At 39.6% G+C, this 20,180-nt stretch overlaps 2 protein-coding genes across 4 annotated transcripts; both read right to left on the minus strand.

Annotated features, from left to right (window-relative positions):
• Nucleotides 1-307: 307 nt before the first annotated feature.
• fgf4 (fibroblast growth factor 4) lies at nucleotides 308-8,885 on the minus strand. 3 transcript variants are annotated; one of them, XR_006983131.2, is made up of 4 exons: nucleotides 8,171-8,880; nucleotides 6,691-6,794; nucleotides 5,423-5,684; nucleotides 308-3,563 (listed from the first exon to the last, which is right to left on the minus strand). XR_006983131.2 is itself a non-coding variant. In XM_017477351.3 (3 exons), exons 1-3 carry the CDS (start codon nucleotides 8,445-8,447, stop codon nucleotides 5,508-5,510), a joined length of 522 nt encoding a protein of 173 aa, XP_017332840.1. In that variant the 5' UTR covers nucleotides 8,448-8,885; the 3' UTR covers nucleotides 4,032-5,507. The 3 variants fall into 3 exon arrangements, 2 of the variants coding, with proteins under 2 accessions (XP_017332840.1, XP_017332837.1); XM_017477351.3 differs by lacking the exon at nucleotides 308-3,563 and having other exon boundaries at nucleotides 4,032-5,684; nucleotides 8,207-8,885; XM_017477348.3 differs by lacking the exon at nucleotides 308-3,563 and having other exon boundaries at nucleotides 4,032-5,684.
• Nucleotides 8,886-15,210: 6,325 nt separating this feature from the next.
• Nucleotides 15,211-19,870, minus strand: fgf3 (fibroblast growth factor 3). The gene is made up of 3 exons (XM_017477346.3): nucleotides 19,509-19,870; nucleotides 18,061-18,164; nucleotides 15,211-17,449 (listed from the first exon to the last, which is right to left on the minus strand). Exons 1-3 carry the CDS (start codon nucleotides 19,771-19,773, stop codon nucleotides 17,021-17,023), a joined length of 798 nt encoding a protein of 265 aa, XP_017332835.1. The 5' UTR covers nucleotides 19,774-19,870; the 3' UTR covers nucleotides 15,211-17,020.
• Nucleotides 19,871-20,180: the final 310 nt, after the last annotated feature.

Below are 20,180 nucleotides of genomic sequence, written 5' to 3' on the forward strand. Positions count from 1 at the left end.
ATACCGTCCCTATTTTTAACTTGACATCGGAAATTATGCAGAATCGGAAAACCAGTCCAGTAATTGAGGCCACCTACAGATGGAGACTGAAACCTACATGAGAAGCCCCCCATCATTACGCATCATTTCAATGGGTTGAAATGACTTTAGGAAGGAAATAGAATTATCCACAGACATGATACCATATACCAAGAAAAAAAAAAATTTAATTTCACAGCAACAAGTAAAGATCACATGACAGTTCTGTAAAAAAAATAATAATAATAAAATAACCAATTAAAAAGTTTCTGTTATTTCATGATGGCTGTATATAAAATGAAAGCTAATCCAGAGATCTGACCATCACAGAGATCTGAGTCAGTGGTTAACCCAAATTTGAATGTTCAGTTCTAATAGTATGCACTGATTTTACTACGGACCAAGCAAATCAACGACTTATTTATAACACTTTTATATAGAATGACATAAAGGTTGAAACCCTACTACTAGTGATGTGACTAAATACTATACCTAAACTATAAACTACATTGAATATTACTATCCTCCTAAGATTATGTGCCATATTTTGTTACAGTGGTGTGTATATTTATATATATACACACACACACAAATTAGCCAAGCACTAGCAGCTCCATTTCCCCCAACATCTGCTTGAGCTCTTCTACCAATCACCGATTAGACAATTAGTAGCCAATGCACTTCCTGTTAGCAAACGCATCGTTGTGAGCTGTTTCAAGCCATCGGGGTGCCCTGTGAAGTCTTTGTGCTGGAGAACTTGAAAGGCCTGTTGTGATATAAAGGCAGTTTCGGGGGCAAACTGTTTAGTGGAGAAGAGGCACTTGAGAGGCGGTTGGATGTTTATTTGGTTGACAGACGACGGAGCTGACGCAGGTAGGTGGAACAGGGCAGCTATTTTAAGGGGGGCCTTTACAACCCTCATACATTCCGTTTATTGGAGCAGAAAGCTGTCATTCTTTCAGGCAATGACAGAGCTCCATTTAGCTCCAGCTCATGGCCAGGAATACTTGTGTATTAAGTGACCACACCTGTCTCCGTTTGCCTTCTCTTTTGTTGTGGCACGATGTTTATTTGAATAGAAGTTTGTGGATGCTGCAGATTCACTGACGCTATCAAAAGAACCTTTTGGAGGTCATTTCTGTTGCTAGACATGGATTATGGGAATGTTCATGAATCTGTGATTGTTCTTTTTTTCTTATTATTAATCAGCAATCATGATCTACTTTCTTTGTAATGCGTGTCTAATTACAATTCCACTATGACCTCAATTCAGATTTAAACAGTTAAATGGTTTTGAGTCTTCTGTAGTCATTCAAGTCCACTGTCAGCCTTCTACTGACCCTAGATCTATTTCTGTTGTCCATTTGTTGGCAAAACGAACATTAAAATGACAGAGATTTTGGAGCTTTGCAGGGATTTCTAAATGCTAATTCTTTGTAAATAGAGAGAAGCCTTCAAGCTTGTACACCCTTGTGCCAAAATTCCTTCAGTCAGAGAGAGAACTGGCTTGTAAATGTCATCTCCATTGTGCTTGTTGTCTTAGCAAACTGTTTTGGACTTAACTGGTGGTGTATTGTCATAAAATGAATTAAACAAAGAATTAAAGAAAGTAAAGTTGCTGTAGAAGTTTGGAGTGGGGGGGGGGATTCCTTCATTAGTCAACACTCTGAAAAAGGAAGGGCCCTCTCCAGCTCTCTTTTCAGGGAAGTGCATGCCTGGAAGGGCAGAAACTCTTTCCCTCCTGCACCCTCCCAGGCGTCTACTGCATGAAGCTTTCTGAACTAAAGGAGGAGGATTACACTCCTGGGAGTAACCATTCGGTCTGTAAAAGACGCCCAATCTGCAAACCAGGCCCTGGACGAAGTAAACAAAGGCAAGACAGTGACTTGGCTCTGCTGTCCCTGCAGAAATGCTGCCCACGCATAGTCTAGCAGTGTCTGCAAGCGTATTTTTAGGCTCAACAGCAAACTTTTTTTTCTATACTTAAACTCCAAAGTGATCTATTCTTACTAGTGTTTTATGTGACCAAGGACTATTGATGCCTGGTTAAGATGATGCTACAGTATGCCAGCTGTGGATGTGGTTTGTGGGAACGGGTTAAACCCTGCTTCTGATCAGCCCTGCTTTTCCTTCTAAAGGGAGGCATTAAAAGCACACAGCTCTTTTTTTGTTGTTGTTGTTCTGAGCTTTATTAACTTCCACTTAAGTTAGGGTATTGTCATGTGCACAGCACATACATCACAATGTTGAACAGGAACTGTATAAAACTACAGACAATATTTGGTAAAATGTCAACAAGGTTCAGAGCACACCACCACAGGACTCAGACAGACAGTCCAACAACTTCACCAGAGATGCAGAGAAATGGCCGTAAAGGAATTGACAGAAATAAAAATGAATTGTTTATTTCCATATTGTTCATATTTTTAAGTACAACTCATAAAAATGGACATTAGGCTATTAGAGACGGTTGTGGAGTGGCTGATTAGATTAGGCAGTGATGCATTTCTGTTCATTCATTCTTGCTACCGCCGGAGTGCATGGCCGTGCTTGTTGATACTGCACGCTTTTGGTTAAGCAAATTTAGTCCGGTTGATTTGTATCTGTTCCAGATCATGATGAGGGTCAGAGAAGCTATTTGCCTTCACTGAGCGTCCAGCCAATTGTAAACAATATCCACAATGATGCAAAACAGCTCCATTTGGAAAGAGGTTTGACATGGCTCTAGGAAAGGAAAAAGTAAGAAGAGGGAAATGGCTCCTCTGACACAACAGCATTTCAGGGAAATCAAACAAACTGAATAATTCTACATGGTCAGGTAGAATAGAAACATGAATATTAGTAAAGCAGAGGAATTATACAATGCGAAAAAAGTGGATTTCAACAAATACTGTAATACATATTCCTCAGATTCTTCGTCAAGATTTCTAGATAAATATGGCTGTGATTTCTGATAAAGACTTTCATTCTAGAGTCAGTCTAACAAGACCATTTTCATTCAAATTTGAACCTAATTACCAGTCACAATCACCCCTATCAATCCACTCATCCACTTATCCCTGTCCACATTCACCATATAACACAAAATGTGACTTTAATTAATTAAAGGACATTCTCAAATCATTTTCATGCTAATTTAATTTTGTACCTGTAACAAACACAAATAATAATAAGGAATGCTTCACTTGAGATCATCTCAGTCAGTCCTAAATGGATTTGATAAACCGCTTTCTGTTATGGCAGTAAGCCTACTTCTCCTGAAACACCCAACCTAAAAAGCAGCCACTCGGCATTTCACCAATTATGCAATGTTCTATTTAACAAAATATATCAAGAAAAATATAGGGTTACCGGTCAAGCATATAGTGCAGTCTCACAGCTGTCTTCAAATATTTCCACCATGATTATCATTTCTAAAAGTAAATCACAGGGTAAAGATAGCTCAAACGTGACAAGGCGCAGCTAGTGGCCTTCCAGGACTTCAGCCGAGGGGCGACGCAGCAACAGGAAAAACATTTGTCGTCAGCAAAACTGGGAAGAGGAGTCTGTCGGTCAACAACGTTATGAGGTAGAGAATGAGTGAAAGGGACATATGTCTCCTTTGAACTTATCAAATTAATAAAAAATAAATAAATAAACATAAATGAATGAACCACAAAAAAGAAAAAAAGAAAAAAATTAATATGAATAGACTATAATGTTTCTCAACCCAAGTATTCCTGCATTTATGCTTTATCCCAGACCTAATCACACCTCTACCAAGTAATCAAGAATGCTGAATAAGTGGTACAAGTGTGCTGAGAGCTCAGATCAAGCAACATGTCCGTCTAGGGGTCCTTGAGGATTTAGTTGGAAAACGTTCAACTCCATGGCCACTTTTCTATAGATTTCATGTTCTGTTTCTTTTATCAGTACATTTGAATACTAATTTTATATATATATATATATATATATATATATATATATATAAGTACATATATATAGGCCTAACGCTTCCCTGAACACCACCATGGCCCATAATGTACAACAGGGAAGACTGAATTGAATTTCATTTGTATGAAGTGGTCTGGAATTTACTTGAAGACACCTTCCTCTATAGATCTGACAAAGATTGACAGCGGATAAGTTCAGAGTTCAGCCCCCCACCCCACAAGCCACCCACACCCCCACCCGACCCCACCCCACTGGAGCAGAGCTAAAAACAGATTTGAGGGGTGTAGGACTTCAACAGCCCACTTTCAGTGGCCAAGAGTAAGCTGATACTGTTTCGGTTAGACCCCCAGAGCTCGGACATTGGACAATGGCTTCAGTGCGTAATACCATTGGGGTTGGTACAATTTCACAAGTCAAGAAACTTGAACTAATCCTGTGTTCATGCTAATCCTGCAATTCACATATGCCACTTTGGAAGTCATGAATATGACTTGGAGCAAGTTCAAGTACTTCTATCGAACTGTCTATAAGCTACCCAAAACATAAAATACAAATCAGAAATAATTGGACCAATCTGATCGTTTGCTTGTCCCTGAAGTGGTACCATCAAGTGGCATCTTTTGTACCATTAATATGTATTCTTACCTTTAAGCATATTTTAAAGTACATAATTGGACCTTAAGGAGTGATGTACCTTTACTCTGAAGACTAATTAAAGGTACACCACATGCACCTTCCCAGGTAAAAGATACATACTAAAGGTACAAATGTGACAAGGGTAAGTACAGTTTGGTGCATTTATTTCTGAGACAGTAGATGCTGTAAGGTTTTCCCAACAATAATTTGCTTTGTCTTCGCATCTTCCCAAGTCTTCACTGTTGAAAAAAAAAATCAATAATTAAATTACACCTAGCTGAAGCATCACAAATCATAGTCAATAGTAATTATAATAATAAATATGTCCAAGTCATATTGACGAGTTCTTCCGTGGGCGTAACTCATAATTCTGCTCATTTTCGACATGACGTGCACCTCACCATAAGGCTATGTCCAAAACGCATTCTAAACTGTAGGTCAAATAGTAGCTTACACACACCAATTTTCACGCATGCGCAGGTGTGGTTTGGTGTGGTTACATGCGGTTTTAGACTTAGCCTAAGATTTTGTGCACTTTCTTTTCTGTGGACAAAACATCCACCACTCCTCTCCTTAACCTTAAAAAAATTTAAAACAAACAAAAAACCAACAGTGCAAAAACCCATATTGTAGTTAATTGTAGGAATTTCAGGTATTAAACACTCGGTAGCAGCAGAAAGGATAAATAAACAAATAAATTAAAAGTGTTTTTTTTCCACACATAGAAAGAGGCTGTTTAAAAGGAAATATAAACGAACGATTATAAATAGGATAATATACATGATGATAATAATAACAATCATAATGATAATGATAATAATGCGATACACTCGACCTCGTGTGTAAGATTTGTAGAAAGTGCATCGTCCGGGCTTCCCCCTGCATTGGCTGCATTTGTTGTGCCTTCTTCCCGTGTTCGTTTAGATTCTTGGCAAGAAATGTGTCACCGTCATTGCTGTTGACACTCGGTTTCCTTTTTTTGTCTTGCCTGTCCTGCTCAGTCCGATGTACATGCCTGGGTATGCCAGGGACTCGTACGCATTGTAGTTGTTTGCCAGGAGAGTCTCTCTAAATTTGCACTCGTCTGTGTACTGCACCTGAGACGGAAAAAAAGGAGGGGACAAAAAAGGTTGGGACAATATAAATATTACGTGGTGTATAATATAATCTAAGGGGGGAAAAAACATTATTCTGTAGGCTAATCTTTAAATGAAAGCAGTAAAATAATATGCTTAACAAAATGGCATAACGTTTTAACTGTTATGCAGCAAAAATAGCACTAAACCCCTTTCCTCCTCACTTGGAGGTCCTCTGGAGTGAAGGGTGCATCGTGTGCACCTTTAATTTCATGGATATAGGCATAGTATAACTTTAAACTCCTTTTTTGGGTGGGGGGTCCCGAGATCTTTCTTGGAATCCACTTGTATAGAAAAAGATTGTACATCATGAGCATCTTCACCAACCTCATATATTCAAGATGTGTGTTTGAGTTGGCTTATCATAACCTTCTGTAACATTCATATCATCCACCAGAAGTAAATAATCTAAACATTTGTCCAAATATAAGTAATACATGTGTTTAAAATATCTTTAAAGAAATCCCCGAAACAAAAAAAACATTTTACTCCAGGCTACATATTTTATGTGTAGGACAAGTCAATCTGAGACTGTTAGTCAGTATGTTTGATGGGTTTGGTTTGGGATGGGCTGGTGTGTGTGTGTGTGTGTGTGTGTGTGTGTGTGTGTGTGTGTGTGTGTGTGTGTGTGCGTGCGTGCGTGTGTGTGTGTGCGCGCGTTGGTTATACACCCAGTGTGTGTGGGTGGCCTTGTCTCTTTGGCCGGTTCATCTTTACTCTGGAGCAGGACAGTAGGTGCGCGCTCCGGCCCGCAATGCTAAGAATGGAATGCGCGCGTCTAAGTGATGTACTGCGCTCCCGGGTTTATCCGGGCCCACAACCAAAACACGACTATGAGCAATCTCAGGATAGACAAGAGGGGGAGGGGGGTGAAGGGTGAGAGGATTATAACTCTAGAACGGGGTGACGTGCCATCGGGCAACGATAAGCAAAACTACAGGCGGAAACCGGCCGTAAATCTACTCACAGATCCGTAGAGCTTCCCCTTGCTGTTCATGGCCACGAATAGCTCGCTCCGGACGCCGTACAGTGTCACGACTCCGCGCTCGACCGGAGATATCTCAAGAAGACCTGCGACCAACAACAAAATACATACATGACCTTGGGTGACTCATATCTGTAGCCATATCGGGCCACAGCATTTGTAAAGTGTTGGCTTTGTTTACATTTTAGGACGCTACAGCATCCTCATTGAAGGAAATTGCAATTTCCGCCTGTGGAGCGTTTCGCAAACTACACCTAGGCCTATTATCATTCCGTGTGAAGATATTTACCCTTCCTCCATCCTTTTTAGACTCCTCGGCCTATTGGACTTTTGTGATCCCTGAGTATTAGCTGCTTTAAGAAGCAATCTTCAGACTAACATCTGTATCTCTGAAGATACTCCAAATTCTAGGAGTCCTTTTAAACCATTCACACATAGGCTGTATTAAACGTCTTTTAAAAAAAAAGTGTAAACGACCTCGAACTCCATTCACAATATACTATATATAACATTTGAGCTAACATATAGAGATATTAACCCTTCATACATAGTTACACACTTTTATTAGACTCCTTATTAAACTTCTGTGATCGTTTTCCCGCGGAACTATAAAGTAAAAACAAATATTTTAAGTTAAGAGAAATGTGATATATTGTGTATGAGTTCGAGATCTTTCTAGACGTTTGGCACACAACCTTCGCCTAGCTTCTGTTTAATATAGGCTAGATGTGTGCGTCCTACTTAGAATGTTGCCTCCTACCCTTTATAGAGGTGCTGCGAGGCTCCTGTGTATGTAATGAAAACGTATATGTAATGTATCCCCCGTCCAGTTTTATGTCATGCCTTAAAATAGTCTATGGGGACACAAAACAAATCTCAATATCGAGCAACTGCTATTGCATATGTAGTTATAACAGACATATGCTTATTATACCCTCCGTTTCTCTGCTGTCATTATACACCTTAATCTGGGTTGTCCATTAATTAGACACACAGAAGACCTTGGGATCAATCTTCCATAACAGATGGGTTTTATCCCAAACCCAACTTTGAGAACAACTTTGGCCAACTATGTTGGCCCGGTTCCGACCCATCTCATGTTACACAGACCTGTGTGGTATTATTTATCAGGGTGCGGAAAGCATTAATGGACCCAGATGTTGACTTCCTCCACATGTGGTTTGTTTTATAAAACAAAATAAAGCAGCCGAAAACTTTTACAGTGGACACATTAGTTATCTTCTGTATCACCAGATTAGTTACCAGAGCGTAGATAGGTGACTGGGTATATCAGTACATCAGACCCAATATTTCACATATTATTATTAAGCTTTATATTGCCATCAGACAGCACAGATTTTTGTTCATTTCGATCGGCTGGTACTGAAAGAATTAAAGTATCCTAATATGTCCTAAACACTCGGACCAACGGCTCAAAATAGGCCCACATGATGAAACTTACTGTAACGGTTTTCGTTGTGCACCCCAGTAATCCTACCGTCGGGTAATACTTGGAGATGAAACCCAATGCCCACGTTGCAGTAGAGGCGCCGCAGTCTCTTAATGCCCGTGAGATAGTCACTGTCCCGGTTGACTTCTCGCTTCTCCCCGGGAATCCGGGCCAAAGAGCGCGAGTAAAGAGTCTCCCAGCGTCGCTCCATGGGCAGAGGAGCGCAGCGCACCGAGCTCGCCACGAGTCCCAACACCAGTAACGGCAAGAGGGCCGAATGAACACTCATCCTCCTGACCAACACGGAGGCACGCGTCACTGTCTGCAGGCGTTCAAATACTCTAAAAATATGCTCTTTGTCTATTTTGGTGTCCACGGTCCCCCCTCGCCGCCCCCCAAAAAAAGATTCCACAGAGCAAAAGCGCTTACTCACAAGCGAAGCCGCGGCTCGCGCTGTTGAGCGGCATGAAGTCGCGCACGATGTGGTAGCGCGAGCGCCCTGAAATCACACTCCGAGTCCAAGTTTGCAGGTCCGGAGTGACTTGACCACCGTTCAGCAACAAAACTCGGCCATGCCGTGCTTTTTTAGCCCCAACAACTATATTTATGCGTGCAGAGGAATTACATCACGGGTCAAGCTTCGCATCACAGGGAGACATGAACCACTGACAGCGGACCGAGTCCTTATAACACGCGCGCATACGAGCTGTGGGGTTTAGAGAGGAGGCAGCGCGCGTGCGTGCGATTGGTCAAGCGCGACAGTGTGTGTGTGTCTGTGTGTGTCTGTAAGTGTGTGTGTGTCTGTGCGTGTGTGCGTGCGCGAGCGTCAGCGCGAGCTCTCATTCAGCAAACGTCATAACAGCGCTTTAAAGATAATGAAAGTTTTATGGCGCGTTATAAAGTGAGTGGAACTAATCCGGGTGTCGCGTTACTTAGCAGCTTAGAAGCTTGTAGTTATTGTTACTCCGGTTGTAGCTCTCTTCATTGTAAGAGAGAGATGAAATAATTTATCTTTGAGAGGATGTCAAATCGGAAATCACCAAGATAACAAACCCCTGTGTCAACCAGGAGGCAGTTTTATAAATGAACAATTATAGGAAAAAACAAAAGTCAGGTTTAATTCATTGCAAATGCTAATTAAAGACTGGGTTCAAAAAAGGAACTCATGACTCATGTTCTCTGTGTGAACAATACACTCTCCGAACAAAAAGCGTACTAAACCGTACCTTTCTTTGTCACTGGTGTATTACCTTCAAGTACGTATATTTTATCTAAAAAGATGCATGCACTGTACCTTTTAACCTTTACTCTACTGATGCACATTAGAAGTACACTATATCCATATTTCCGGACGACATGTGTATATTAGAGGTACAAAATAGAATGGTGCCAGAAAGATCCAGATTTGTAGCATTTTACTGAGAGGACACGTGCACATGTTTTAGCTGCAATTTGTTTCTCAGTAAAGAAACAGCGCAGTGTGGTGAAGTCTGTTGTTTGATGTTGATTGCACGCATAAAACGTGGTTGTTCCAACTGGCATGGTCAGAGCACGGAGATCACTCAGATTGACCATTTGTCGAGTCGAGTGGTCATGTCGTGAATGTTGTGCGTCATTGCAGCAGCGTGGGGGACACAAAAATGGAAACCAGTAAAACATCAACACTATGAGTCAAGCTTTCTGCATGTGCGTGTGCGTGTGTGTGCGTGTGTGTGTGTGGCCCCAGGCTGGTGTGGACCTCGAATGCGCGCTCCCTACTGATGCAGCAACGTAAACCCAAAAACCACAGGAGACACTAAAAGCCTTAACGACATGACGTGTCACTTCGCATCCTCACACTTCAGGCTCAGCAGTAAAGGTACCAAACTGTGTGCTGGTGTGGTAACATTCAAAGGATCCAATATTCAAATGGATCTTTAGTGTGTGTCTATATATATATATATATATATATATATATATATATGAGAGAGAGAGAGAGAGAGAGAGAGAGAGAGAGAGAGAGAGAGAGAGAGAGAGAGAGAGAGCTATTTAACTAGATATGTGGATGGGGTGTACCTTTAATCAGCTTTTAGAAAAAAAAAAAAGGTTTCAGAGGTCCAATTATGTACCTTAAGTTATTTTTTAAAGGTAGACTATATTTACAATACCAGGTGAACTATACATACTAAATTTACCACCCCAGCGACATGGACAAGTACGTTTATTTCTACGTGTTCTTTTTTCTTTTTTTTTTTTTTTTTCACTTCTTTATTAGTCAACAAAGAAACCATACTTGACATCTAGATATCACATTTATCTCTCTGCCATCAACATATCCCCTTGGCAATGCCGATGAGAATGAATGTATTATACATAAGGCCAAGCTGTTCTATCCTTGTCTCAGTACTCGATGTGATGGTACCATCAAGGGTGCATGTTTAGACGGTTAGTATGTATAGTACTATACCTATAGGAAAGTGTATGTGGTACTTTCATTAGTCCTTAAGAGCGAATAATAAATCGTTTTAAAAGGTTTCCAGGTAAAATATACATATTAAAGGAACACAACATGTCCCTTTTGTGGTACCACTACAGTAGAGCGAGAAGTAAACGTACAGCTTAGTACCTTTATTTCTGAGAGGTATTCCTAGAAGCCTGAGCTTAACATCACTGTTATATTGTTAATTCAGCTTAATGATAGCATAAATCAGTGTGTCTGACACAGAGACAGAGACAGAGACTGATAGATTAATAAAGGTAGCCTATAAAATGAAAAAAACCAACAACTAATAACTAAGAAAAACAATGTTAAATTTGACAACATACTGCATAAGACTGCATAATAACTGCACTTGTCCCCTTGTCATGATGACACGTTTTCTCACGTTCACGTCTGGCTACACTTCACTGTCTATTGACAGGACCCCCTTTCTTTATTCCAAGACATCAAACTGAAATGTCCCAAATGCTTCTAGATTTCAGGCTGTTGCCCGAGTTTGCTCAACCTCTAATCCAAGGTTGGGTGGTTCACTAATGCTACCCGCTGATGGGGGTCTTCTGCACACAGGAACGCGTCGTTTGATCTTCGTGCGTGTGTGTCTAGTTTGAGACGCTTGTATGACGTTGTGGACTCAAGCAGTGATCAAAAAACGCTCCATTGTTGGGTGGCTGATTTTCTTATAATACCAATTGAATAAGCGTGTCGTTGCAATGCCTGTTGGTTCGTTTTGGTGTGAGAATATTATTTCTTAAATATTAAATATAAATATATTTGGCTTTGTGTTATATGTGTACAGTTTGAATTGTTACATCTCTACTAATATTTTCTGTGTGATCTATCTATGTCATCATGATGATTCGGCTGTAGTCCTACATTTATATTATGTCTGAGTCGGTGTACGTTTGTAGATTAAATAATTTATGGTCTTAAATAGAACTGACGATTTTTTTTTCTGTAGGACATTGTTGTCTATCTCACGTTTAATAATCATAATAATAAGGGCTGCGCGCGGCCGCTCTCCATGGTGCTGCAACCCGACTCCGTTCAGAAAATGAATTCTACGTCGGAGGAAATTGTCCTCTTTGATATCAGAAGAAAATTGTGCTCCTTGTCGTTGTCATTGCAATTATCATGAAAATCCAGAGAACACACTGCAATGTTCTAATAAAAAATAATAATAAAATAAAAAATCTTAGCCAAAACAAGAAAACTATTTTTTTTATGTTTAGAGCAAATCAACCAACATTTTTTTCTTTTTATACAAAAGAAATAAATATATGTCTTTATTTCGCATTTTTAATTCTGTTAACACGCTGCCATAAAATAAATATAGAATTAAAGAGAAATAGTTACAGCCGTGCGTCTAACTAAATAAATCATTCAACCAGAGGATGCACCGTGATAAAAATTCATCCGAAGTCAAATAAATGAACAGATGATTCTTTTTCAGGTTTACGTTTTGGGCTTGTTGAGAAAGTGGACTCTCTGTCTTCTGTCTTCCTCGTCCTTTCTACGGCATGAGTATAGGCCATGGCAATCAACAAGCCTCTGTTATATTGCCCTTCTTATGACTGCACCATTGATCCCTAAATAAGAGAAAACATAGACGTTGTATCCCATCCCTTTGCCTCTTGATCTTTTGCAACCCCAGCTGGAGCTTATTGCCCCTGTGATCCTGCTGTTTGGGTCCAGAGATATGGCAGCCTACGGGGTGTTTTTTTATGTATTTGAGCGGCCCACATCTACATACATCTGATAAGCAGTGCTGCCCTCTATAGGACAATTTCAGAAATTACAGCGAGGCAATATATGCGCTGCTTCTTCCTATAGCCTAAATCACTGATTACCATATTAGATTTTATTTATTGTAATAATTTGTTTTAAAAGCTTGTATTCTAAAACATATTATAAAACTAAGAATTCTAACAACATAAAACGTCACATATTTCTTTACATAAAAATGTAAATAGGCCTGTCTATTTAATAATCAACCAGAAACTGCTAAGACGCAAACAAATACTATGCGATGTAGAAAACAAATAACATAAACTATTGTATAGACTGTGATTGTATACAAAATTAAATGTTAAATTAAATTAAATGTTTGCACATGCGATTGACAACAGGTTATATCAAACTACAAATTATACCAAATAATATTTTTTAATTAAATGGAATTGAATTGGAACTCCTCCCACTATTTTCACTATCAAATTAATTACATGACTAATGATGTCCCAAATAATGTTTTCTCTGCTAATCCGGGTAAATCATTAACGAGAGAGGAGGAGCAATGTTTTTGTTGCAAGCACAAGATACCTGTTAGTGGATCTTTTCCTGTTTCCTTTCTCACATGTACAAAAAAAACCACAGAAAATGAAGGCTAGTGCGACTGAGCTCGAGAGGCTGTAGGTGCACTTATTTTTGCGGTTCCAACAAAACGTATAAAGTCACAGCAGGAAATTGACATTTGACAAATCTGATAAATGGAACTGACATTTTCTCTGTTGCACATGAGTCATTCACACGAGTCATCACAGAAAATTCCCCAATGTTTGCGACCAGGTAAATCATAGCTAACCTATTTCAGCAGAATGGATGTTGGCATCGTGCGTCTCTGCATTACTCTTACTAATGTCCTGTACTGAGAGTTCAGAGCATGACAGGGAAGCAATCGGTAGCTCCCTGTAGAGCAGAGGTCATCTGAACTACTCCGACCTCTACGCACATGGCCGGTGGGAGGCCTGTCTGCTCCCCCCCCACCCCACCCACCCCCCCCACTCCCCCCCACAACCTGATGGGTCAATAGCGCAGGAATTCCCGACCATACCAATTAGACAGGCACGAGGACCAGCGCTCTGAAACCCTCGGGCCACGGGGGAAGGAGCCTGAATAGCCCGGATTTTAATTGGACCAGTTTCCACCACCCTAAACCTTGCGCTTCTGGTCATTTGTGTAAACATTAGGTTGAATGATCGACTTAAGTGTGAACAAATGTTAAGCATAATGTTTAAAACTGAGCATTCATTTGCGTTCATTAGTGTTTTATGCATGTGGTTGAATCGAGCTATGGAATATTCAGAGGAAAATTAATAGTTGCAGGCTATAAACATTCATTTTATGGTTAATTACTACATATTAATAGCTTAAGGCTCTATTTTTTTAATGTCAAAATTATGCTGCTATTTAGTTCGAACATTCGGTTTTTCAAAGGATTATAGAGATTTTTCAGTTTTAAGTGAAACCCTTAATCACCCTAGATTAGCAACATTGCAAAATACAGCATTTTCTGGTGACATTTTTCCGTACATTTTTACATATACAGTTTGACTATTGCAGGTCTGTATTATAATATTTAATATTAACAGACGATCTACCTGCTGCCCTGCATCTCTATCTAAGAGCAACACATCTGGTGTAAATTTATATACGTCTGAAACGTAATGTAGACTATAAATCCAGAGGAGCAATCAAACTACACTGATGGGATGGGGCTAAAAACAAAAATGAGTAGGGAAAAAAATTACACTGACTAAATGGGTGTCAGGGTTAGTTTTTTTTTTGTTTGTTTGTTTGTTTGTTTGTTTGTTTGTTTGTTTGTTTTTTATATTTAGCCTTCACTCTGAATTCACTCATACTCCCTGCTTCAGCCAACGTCACAGTGTATGAAATGTCACGTATAGAACTTGAAATAACACAAATTTGCTTTTAGATAATCTGCATACAAGCCTGCTTCTGATGCATGCGCAAAATTCAATTGCAGGTGCTGGCCGGTCAATTCGCAACGCTTTATTTATTTATTTGTTTGTTTTCATTTATGACCCAAGGATGCATACACGAGCTCTGAGAGGAGAAAGGAGTTTTTTTTTTCTCCTCGCAGCCTCGTTAATGAGCGTCTCGCTCGCTGTTTAACATGGCGGCAGAGCCGTTATTATTGAGCTCAGGTCAGCTGAAGGCGTCACCTCTGGACCTCAGCTTAGCCCTGTCTGCCACTGAACTAATAACACTCAGTAGCAACGTGTGCCCGAATAGATGTGAAAAGCAAGCACCAATGAGCACAGCAAAACCTGCTTTTCACCCAGATGGGTTTTAGCGGCTTTTTTGTTTGTTTGTTTTTGTTTTGTTTGTTTGTTTGTTTGGTTGGTTGGTTGGTTGGTTGGTTGGTTGTTTGTTTGTAAAATTGGACTTTTTACATGGACTGTATGAACGCACATAACTTATAGATTTTTAAATAGTCTTCAAAGATTACCATTTCGTTTAAAAGTTTGAAAATTGTTTTACTTTGTAACTATGCAATATAAATATAACATGGTTGAATTGTATACTTATTATGATTCATTCTATCGGTTGCCTTAGAAATTGTTACTTTATTTAAAGTTCTAGAAAACCAACAATATGAAAAGAGCAAAATCAAAGAGAATGCATTGTTGGCATACTTTCACGTCAAATCATTTAAATAAATATTTTTATTTATTTAAATTATTAACATAAGCTTAAATAATAGCAAAAAAAACTAAAATAAAATAAGCAAATAAATCTTTGTCAAAGACTGACACATAACAGCCCACTGAAAGTAAAACGTATATATATTCAGTATATTGGTAACATATTGGCAAAGGTGCAGATGCTGATTTTCAAAGATGAAATATATCAGAGATTCGGAGAGTTTTTGTCCACTTATTTTCCTGCATGCCTTTTAAGTAATATTAGATTTTATTATTCATGCCAAACTATAACAATGTGTAACCATTTCTATAGAACAATTTTCACGTTCCCTAAAGATTTGTCTTGTTTTCCACATTGCCAGCTTTAGCCGTTTTGAAAAACGGTTAAAGAATGTCTCAGACAGCACAGCTTCCCAGGTTCCCCCTGAGATAAGCCATTGTCAACCATCAGAAAGCTTTCAAAAGTATAGGATAACATTTCACTTTTCTCGTATAGATTTCAAAAGCTGCGAGCCTCTTGAGCCTCTTCAACCAAGTTTACCACCTTTAATCGAGCAAATAGTACAATTTGAATTGCAGGTTATAAAGTCGTGCAGACAATTTTATCCCTGTTTAAAAACATTTTCTTGCAGATGAAGTTTCTTACTGCAGAATGAGAAGAAAAGGGGCCATCCCAAGAGAGAGAGTCCCTTTTAGAGGCACTGTTTAAAGACCTCTGTACCTGTGTGATCACTTTAACAGGTGGACTGAGCAGGAACGAGCTGCATCTTTGGGGGGGAAATGCATTATGCATTAGGATCAGTATTATTGAGAATCAATTATATGGTTTATGTAACTTTGTTTGATAGAGCTGAAATATATTGCCTAAATTGTTCAGGACTAAATAAATAAGTAGGCTTTAAACATTCAGTTTGGGATGAATTAACAGACCTTAAGATCTTAATTCACAATTTGAAACCAAAGTTTGCCAAAAGTCGAATGTTCCTGTTTAGTTCAGCTGTACGAATTGCATTTTCTTTGCAAGATTTGACGATTTTCCCTTTTTTTTTAATTAAAAAACTTAAATGCAACATTTATATGTATCTATATTTCCATATAATTTATTGGTGACATTCCTCCACATGTAGCTTTCAGTGTTGAACAGCACATCTTTACTATACGCTGCCACATATTACAGTGTTCGATACATAAGAAAATTCATTCATGACTTTACAAGTGACCAATGATATATTAACTTCTCAGGTGTAGAAAAATGAAAAGTATTTTTGGATATCAACCCAGAGACTGTGTTCACTCTTCTGCTCGTGTGAGCACAAACGTCATGATTTTCTTCTAATGGTAATGACAATGTTTAGGCTATTATTATTATTATTATTATTGAACTGTAGAAACTATGTCATCAATAACTTAACACATGGACAAAATAAATATGCATAACATTAGTAATATACAAAGTACTTCTCATTGCAGTTTAAGGACAGTAGACTATCACATCGCATTTTGTAAAAATCCCTCTGTTTCTTCTGTTATGTACCTTTGTCACCTACTATACATGTTAATGTGATAAAAAGTGCTTTTCTGGACACCTTATCTATAAAGTCTTTTAGTCCAACAATATAACACATCTTCGGCACTTTTATCCAAATTCCCTAATTTTATCTTTTAAAAAATGATTTGCTTAAGAGTGGAGAAAGAAAATGTTGAAAGTGACTATACATCTTTCTACAATACACATCTTCCTGATGCACATGTCTGAAAACATCCAGCAGTATTCAGTTTTGGTCATATAAATGCATTTGGATTGTCCTTACATATCAAATGCAAGATTTTTTTTAGGAATAAAATATAAAGGAGAAAATGCTTCTCTTAATATAAGGAAAAGATCTTTATATCTTAAATGATAGCATATTGCCATTGAAAGGTCCTCTTTGAAATTGTCTATTCCAATCGTCCATCTGAAGTCTCTTTTTTGTGGCCAGATTTGCGTCTATTACCCCTTCTGTCATGACGCTTGGGCTCCTTGTGCCTCCGACTCCTTCGTTCAGCATGGCCCATGCGGTATCTTTGATGGCTTGTCTCATCTTGTCTGCTCTCCAGGAGACGTGAGACCATCTCATGGTCCTTGTTGCCCAAAACACGGGGCAGGAAGAGGGAAGCTTTGTCCGTGCTCTTCGTCTTAAAGCCCCTCCTGGGCCGACCTTTTCCATTAATAGACACGTACCACTGCTTCTTGACAAAGGCCCGATGCTTGTTGCCCCGTCCACTGGATCCTGAGTGCTGAGTTGTCGAGTGGTGCCGTGAAGCGTACGTATTGTAGCCTAACTCGTGAATGCGCTCCAGAAATTCACACTCCTTGTTAAAGACTTCCTAAAAGGGCATGGGAATAAGTATCTGTTAGACTTGCAGAAAGGACATGGAATTAATGTATGATAATGACTATTTTTGTTGGATGAAAACATTTTCTTAGTGTATGGACCTTCATTTAATTAATTTCTCGGAATGAATAACAGCCAGATAAAATGGATATTCACTAAGCAAATTTTCTTGTTAATGTATTACTTTATTATGTGTTGAAAATGGCTTTTAATGGACCACAACATTGTACTAGTGACCAGAAGTCAGACATCTGCCTCAAATGATCATTTTGAAATTGCATGTTTGGTGATCAATTATGTGTCTTATACTCTTCACAATGCAGAACGTGCGAGATCAGAAAATAGAAATCAGAATCGCTTCACACATTCTCAATAACCTGCACAAACTGACTATGACAACCTCATTCACCTCATTCCTTTTCATTTTGAAATTTAAAAAAATGTGTTACATTCTCCTTAATAGGGTAACATGTGGGCATGCTGGTTATCCATGAAAACACCACCATGTGGCCATGGAATCAAATTGCTTTGTCATCTGAGCCTATGAGTAGTTTTGCATCTCCAGATCTATATCTTTTTTCCCCTGTGTGATGTATTCCTTACCGAGGCATATAGGCGACCTTTCTCATTCATGGCTAAATATCTTCCAGAGAACAGGCCTTTGATGGCTACCACTCCAACATCCACTGCTGTGATCTCTAATATACCTGGAAAGAATAAAAGAAATATGTGTTTACACACAATGACTATAAAAAGTGGCCAGAAATGTGTTTTGCCCAATTCTATAGGACGTGTTCAATTAGTCACAGCATTTGCAATTTACTGTCAGGCAATAGTGCTGAAAAATGATTGAAATATGATAAGAGGTTTTTTCATGTTGGTGACCCTTGAGAGAAAAGTGCAAACATGTCTCTCCCTTCCTCCCTCCCTCTCTCTCTCTGTTTTAATACTTCAAATGACTCGTTATATTATGAGTACTTCAAATGATTTGTTAATCATGAGTCTGAAAATGGCTCAATGTATTAACAAGAACAGGAAACAAAATGTGATTTTGATTTACGTTTCCTACAGCCCTCAAGCCATGCGCACCTTTCCCCATACAATCTAATCTTTTTTTCCCCTTCTTTTCTTTCTCAATTAAAAGCTTTGCCTGTTTTGCTATGATCACAGACGTATCTGTTTATTTTTTCTGCATGCTAGTCGCGCTGATTGAGTTACAACCCACAGAGCAACTCCCGACAAAACCAATCCAGTGACAAACACGCTGACAGATTAGATAGCACGACACGGAGCGCCGCTTTAAGTGCATGTTTATTCAGTGATTAATGGCTCCTCTTCATTCCAGCCTCACTGAATAATCATCCCATTTACTGGATAAACACATCCGCTCTCTGTCATTATGTGAAACTGTCTGCTAAATCCCATTTTCATATGGAAATGCGCGTCTATTCCGTGTTTGCGTTCGGCTAATTGAGAGACCCGCGTCTGACAAATGACCGCAGAGTTGGAGATAACCAAAAGGAACACAAGTTAGAGCACAAATTAATGAATAAGTACAACAGCCACAAGACACAAAGTGTCACTGAATTATTATGGAGGAACTGTGTAAATGAAACATTCAAACATGTCGGGAGTAAATAAAAGAACAAATAAACGAACAAATAAATGAATAGATAGATAGATGGATGGATGGATAGATAGATAGATAGATAGATGTAGGTATATCACTCACTTTAAATTGCACTGTTCTTGACTGAATATCAATGTGAATGTATTTACATGGCCAATTTTGCAGTGTTTTGCGCATCTTCGAAAGCCAGTATTCGTTTAGAAATATTTCTGCTTTTACAGTAATTCAGGTTTTTTATACCGAGACGACCCACCAAGTTTGTTTTCTATTTTACTCCAGGAAACCTTTAATACATTTATGTTTTCGAGCCGATGGGAGACTTTACAGAGATGTGACAGCATAACCAATGCCAGAAAGTGTTTTTAAATGACACCCGGTCTTGAATTCGTCAAAAAAAAAAAATGAAACGTTGTGTACTTACTCAGAGGATTGTCCTCTTCCAGAGATCCGTCTATTTTCCCGTTCGGGTGTATCTGTAGGTGATATTTAGTAGCACAGTAGAGTTTCCTGCGCCGCGGCGCGCCTCCGAGGTGTTCGTAAACGCCACCGCGTCCTCCGGCGTCGCGCCGGTGTCGCGGGTCACACGGTTGCGTCCCGGCACACGGCTGCGCCCTCGAGCCCGCCGAGCCCCGCGCACCGCCGAACAACAACACGCTGAGCAACACCACGAGATGAATTATAAGCATTGTGGCATGGTAGGACACGGGCAAAACCTCGCAGGATTGCAGAGAGCCTTCACTCGGGGTCCCATCAAAGATGCAGCATCATGATTCGTCCGCGCCGCGTCGGCCGAAGCGCAGCTAGCCGCTCCGCGGAAACACGCGGAAAGTTTACGCGTGCCACCGTGCCCTCTTTAATCTACCGTAATCTGGCCTTGGAATGGCCGTGGCCATTTATTAGAACCGGCGTGGTGACAGCAGCGTGGGCTCCTCTCCGCGGTGGTCATAGGTCCTTCCTATCCTCTCCCTCTCTCTTTCTATCTCTCTCTCTCTCACTCTCTTTCTCTCTCCAAGCAGGCTGCTGGGGCTAATCTGGTCGACGAGGAGGAGGAGGAGGAAAAAAAGAGTCAGTAGATTTCACAGGGAGGCCTATC

Source organism: Ictalurus punctatus, chromosome 10 (assembly GCF_001660625.3).
Source record: "Ictalurus punctatus breed USDA103 chromosome 10, Coco_2.0, whole genome shotgun sequence".
NCBI classification, from domain to species: domain Eukaryota; kingdom Metazoa; phylum Chordata; class Actinopteri; order Siluriformes; family Ictaluridae; genus Ictalurus; species Ictalurus punctatus.